Source organism: Otolemur garnettii, unplaced genomic scaffold (genome assembly GCF_000181295.1).
Source record: "Otolemur garnettii isolate 467f Iridium unplaced genomic scaffold, OtoGar3 scaffold00019, whole genome shotgun sequence".
In the NCBI taxonomy this organism is placed as follows: domain Eukaryota; kingdom Metazoa; phylum Chordata; class Mammalia; order Primates; family Galagidae; genus Otolemur; species Otolemur garnettii.
In genome coordinates, this window is record NW_003852414.1 from 22,986,465 (window position 1) to 22,991,600 (window position 5,136).

The 5,136-nt window shown below is 43.1% G+C and overlaps 1 protein-coding gene across 1 annotated transcript in view; it reads right to left on the reverse strand.

Annotated features, from left to right (window-relative positions):
• The window catches only part of TAF3 (TATA-box binding protein associated factor 3), a 152,768-nt gene that overhangs the window by 36,949 nt on the left and 110,683 nt on the right, over positions 1-5,136 (reverse strand). The window contains exon 3 of the mRNA XM_023511419.1: positions 831-2,659. Within this exon, the coding sequence (XP_023367187.1) occupies positions 831-2,659 (1,829 nt within the window). The remainder of the gene's footprint in view (positions 1-830; positions 2,660-5,136) is intronic.

Sequence of the window (5,136 nt, forward strand, 5' to 3'; positions counted from 1 at the left end):
CCTCTGCCCAGGACTGAGGTCCCACAGAAGCAGTGATGCCTCTGCCCAGGACTGAGGTCCCCATAGAAGCAGTGATCCCTCTGCCCAGGACTGAGGTCCTGCTTCTTACAAAACCACAGGGTCCCTGTCAGTTCTCTGGCTGTACCTCAGAAGAAATGGGAAAATGTCCTGCTACGTGGAATTACTTTCTGCCCACCAACCAGGCTGCCATAGCAGCCTACATACTCAGGCTCAAACACTCAGAAATGTGTTTTAATCTTATTAAAGCAGAAAATGGAAGGAATAGGAAACGCTAATGAAAATTCTGTAGACAGCCGCAATCCTAAATGCATGCCAGAATGGCTCACCAGGAAGAGAGGTGAGGCAGCAGTCAGCCCTCCCACAGGCCTTGTCACCCTCCTAAAATAGTGCCCCGGTTTTGCACTTACACAGATGGAGGCTCTCTATTTTAGATGTCTAATGCTTGGGTACACAATATTATGTAGCAGACTTGATAATTATAAAGATATTACTCACAATCTAAGATCACTTATTTTTAAAAACTATCAGCGATTAGTATGGTTAGTAGAGAGTTTATAGTGTATGAGCAGATTCCTCCCAGGCTACGAATTTTTGAAATCTTCTAGGGTACTGAGGGCCCGAATATAAGCTTATGGGTTTTAGAATTAAAATTAAATTTTGTGACCTCATTTCGAACATATTTCCACTTCAGTGATGGGTGATTTACCCCCCCTCCCCCCGCCCCGTACAGATATAAATGCTGCCTGTGTTTACCTGTATTTGTCACTAGGACTTTGCTCAGACAGTGCCCAAAGTGAGAAATGGCTTACTTTTTCATGCTTGTGTTTCTCCTTTTCTTTTTCTCTCTTCTCTCTTTCTCTTTTTTCTTTCTCCCTCTCCTTCTCTTTCTTTTCCTTTTCCTTCTCTTTTTCCTTCTTTTTCTTCTTCTCCTTTTTGTCTTTTTTCCTTTCTTTCTCCTTAGGCTTCTCTTTTTCCTCAAAGAGTTTTTCTGGAAGCATTGGCGCCAACGAGGGCAGCATGGCGGGCACCCTGGCTGCGGCGACGGTGGGGCTGAACAGGGGCAGAGCCATCTCCTTCGGGGGCAGCACCAGAGGCGCTGGTGCTGCTTTCAACTTATCTTCTCTGCTTTTGTCTTTCACTTTCTCTTTTTCTCTTTTCTCTTTGTCTTTCTTACCTTTTTCTCTGTCCTTTTTTTTATCTTTATGCTTCTCTTTCTCCTTCCTCACAGCTCCATCTTTCAATCTCACTTTTGTATCAACATCTTCAAACTCTTTTATTTTAAACTTGTAAGGGTCTGAGTCCTCATCTTTCAGAATCTCCTTCCATGGATACTTGGTTTCCCTGCCAGCTTCCTTTTCTTTCTCTTTTATTTTATTTTCCTTGTCTTTGCTTTTTTCCTTGTTTTTGTCTTTTTCCCTCTCCCTGTCTCTCTGCTTTTCTTTCTTTTTCATTTTAGTCTTCAGCTCCTTTTTCAACTTCTTCTTTACCTCCACTGATGAAGGCAGCTTGGCTTTCTCATCACACACCTTGTGGAGAGGCTCGGGGGTGGGAGGGGACACAGAAGGAGAAGAGATGTACGGGAAGTTGGGGGGCATATTTGAAGGCGTTCCCAGTTTTGCTTTCCGCACAACCTCATCAATTGAGGCGTCCATTGTCCAGGAGTTATCGGAACTGGAAGTTCCACCCGAAAGAGGCAGAGGAGTGGATCCTGACTTCGTGAAATTGTTTGAGGAAGTGGAGGCTTTTGGAGTGTTGCACTCCGAACCTGAAATTCTTTTGGGGCTGGTAAAAATGTCTCCTTCGGATTCTGATCCAGAAGAGAATTCAAAAGGATCTGGCTCTCGTTCAGCACAGGCGCGCGCAATCACAGCATCGATGGAGTCATCGATCGTTTTATCTGTCACCACAGCCTTTTTCGGCTGATTCTCATTGCTCAGCTTCACGGCATCAGGAGGGGTTTGTGTCTGCTTCACCTGGATTGCCTCTTTAATGCTCTTTTCACTTACTGTGGCTGGAGGAGTCCTGTTTGGTGTTTCTGGTCTGACGGGTACCTGAGGAATGTGAGGCAGAACCTTGGGGCTCTTGGGACTCTTGGGGCTCTTAGACCGTCCTGGTGATTTCTTTTCTTTGGACATCGTTTTTGGTGACCGAATAGGACTTCCGACCATTGCTGGTGACGGGGTAGTTTTAGGTGACTTAGTCTTCTGTCCTGGAGAACTAGTTTTCGTCTTTGTTCTAGGTGCAAAGGACTTGGTTTCTAATGGTTTTGCACTTGGCAACTGTGATTTTGCAACTGGAGCCAACATGGGTGGCTCTGGGGACGCAGGGGCGAGGTCTGTGCTGTCCTGCACGTGCACTGGAGAGAGCATGGGTGGGACCTTCTGCGTATTTATTGAGCTGAGGGGTTCTCGGGCTTCTAATAACACGACATCTAGGCTGTCCCCTTTCGTGCTCTGCAGCCGGGGTCGCTTTGTGGCAGGCATTTCTTCAGCTTCGGGGCTATCCAGTGGTCTCTTACCCAGGAAATTCTCATCATTAATAATTTCCTCCTCTTCCAGTTCATCATCCTCTTCCAAGGGAACCTGCATGGCTTCCGCCGAGGTGCCCCCATCCGTGGGTACCTGCTCCTCTTCTTCCTCTGGTAAAGAAAGAAACAGGAAGTATTATTGAAATGTGACAAAACCTAATTAAATTAAATTAAAACAACACTTCCGATGTAGTTTCTAGGAAAGAAAGGAAATTATTTATAAGATTAGAGAGCAAAGTAGTAAGTTTCCGTGGACTGCCCAAATGGTGTGCCACCATTCTTCCAGGAGTAGTCACCGTGACAGCAGACGCGCCAACTGATGCTGCCCCTTCGCCTGGTCTGGCTCTGACTCCAGGGTCTGCAGTTTGGTCCCCTTTTCCTGCCCATCTTCTCCTGTTACCCTCACTGGTTTCCTTCCTAACCTGAGGAGACAGTGTCTCTCCCCTTTCCATCTCCCTCATAAAGGCACCCCTGGGGGTGGTTTAGATTTAGAACCAATAGAGGTTTCCTACTTTTCATCGTTTAATTTATAATTTCTTATTTGCTTTTAAAGCTTTAATTGCAGCATAAAAATTAAATGAACAATTAAAATGAACAAAGAACTCTGCCAGAAGACAAAGCCTTAAACTTCTAATAAATACAGAACAAAAGTAAAGACATTTAAGACATTTTTTAAAATTAAAAATTATCTGATACTCGCCAGCAGGTTAAAGTAACATACATGTAAGGTAGAGCATAAGAACCAAGGAACACCTGTGAGACCATCATGTAACCTCCGAGTGAGATACCAAGGGATGTCCACCCACCTCCTCGGGCTCCTGTCCCACTCATCCCCTGCTCCCTCTACCACTCCCAGCCCCCAAGTAATTACTATCTTGATTTTCCATCTATTTATTTCCTCTACGCTACAGTTTTACCATGGGTACATCATGGGCTTGTCTCTGAACTTAATATAAACAGCATCACACTGTGACGCTCTTTGGCTTTTTTTTACCCAGTGTTATACTCTGAGGCTGATGCAGGTAGCTCAGTGATTCCACTGTTGTAGAAATGCCCCACACTTATTAATCCATTCTCCTGGTATGAAAGTTTTCCACTTGAGTGAACATATATTTAAAGTATTACAAAATTAAAACAAGTAAGTACAGGAGATCTAGCTCTTGCCTGATTAAACACAGACTTTGTTGATGGTTACGCATAATGCGTTTCTGCTTTTTACTACATGAATAATTTTCATTCTATATTCTAAGAGTTTGGAATGAGATAAATGCATGATGGCTACTAACTGGTTGTCCTTTACCTCCAGTAAAGGTTAATTTTAGTTTGCTAACAATTGAATGGCAATCAAGTACTCTGTGTGCGTGTGTCTCATGGTGACCAATTGCTAACAGCCTGTAAAATGTCCTATGAGCATCGTAGTATTCCTATACTCATCTGTGGAAAAAGTTTTCTTATAACATTGCAAAATTTGGTTATATCTAATCTTGATATGGTATTACATAAAGGTGCAAAAAACAGTAAGAAAAGTGTCTGAACCATGAGCTCTTTTGACTTCAACACAAACAGAGACATAATAAAGCTGGGTAGAGTCAAAAGGATGACAGCATGATAGAAAGAGTATCTGGAAGGTTTTTCTTTCCAAAGAACTGAGAGCTCATTTTCTACTGGTCCGGGACTTTGAAAGTGGAGGAAAAGACTCTTCTGTATATATGTGATAAACGAATACTGAAGAAAAAAAAATTGAAGGAAAACTGATTATTTGTGAGATTTTAAACAAGTTCTTCAACTTCCTAGTGCATTAGTTCCTTGACCTAGACAATGGGGCGTCAGCATCACTGACCTTGACAGCACTGTGAAGACTGCTAATCAGGGTTCAGTCCTCAAACCTCTACATGGTAATACTGGTCAATAATAGACATACACATTATAAAGCCAACCTCAGAACCTTTTTGAGATTATAAAAAGCAAAAAACAATTCTCGTCCCTGTAATGGATGTCACCTCAGCCATCAGCCAAATAACTCTGTCCTCCAATGAAAGCAGCTGAGAGCTGTTAGGAAGACTTTTTACGGATAAAGGATGTTTAAGTAAGGGAAGATCGGATAAGTATTACTGTTGCTGAAGGTGTCATAAGGAATTGTTCACAAAACCAGTCTTGTCTTTTCTGCTTGTGCCAAAATTTGGCTCAAGTTCACAGTGATATGACATTTGATTTGTTTTTCCCCTGTGTGAGAATTTATTCAAAATTCCGTTAGGTTATGATTAACAGCACTGTCATTCATCAAAGAATATCATAAATTATGATAGAACCCGTATGCTTTAGGAAACAACAAGACACTGACAGCAACAAAAGACAATCACACTTAAACTGCTGTGGAAATGCCTATTTTCAAAAAAAAAGTTTGTGGCTTGGCACTTGTGGCTCAAGTGGCTAAGGTGCCAGCCACATACACCTAAGGTGGCAGGTTCGAATCCAGCCCAGGCCCGCCAAACAACAATGATGGCTGCAACCGGAAAAAAAAAAAAATAGCCGGGCATTGTGGCGGGCGCCTGTGGTCCCAGCTACTTGGGAGGCGGAGGCAGGAGACT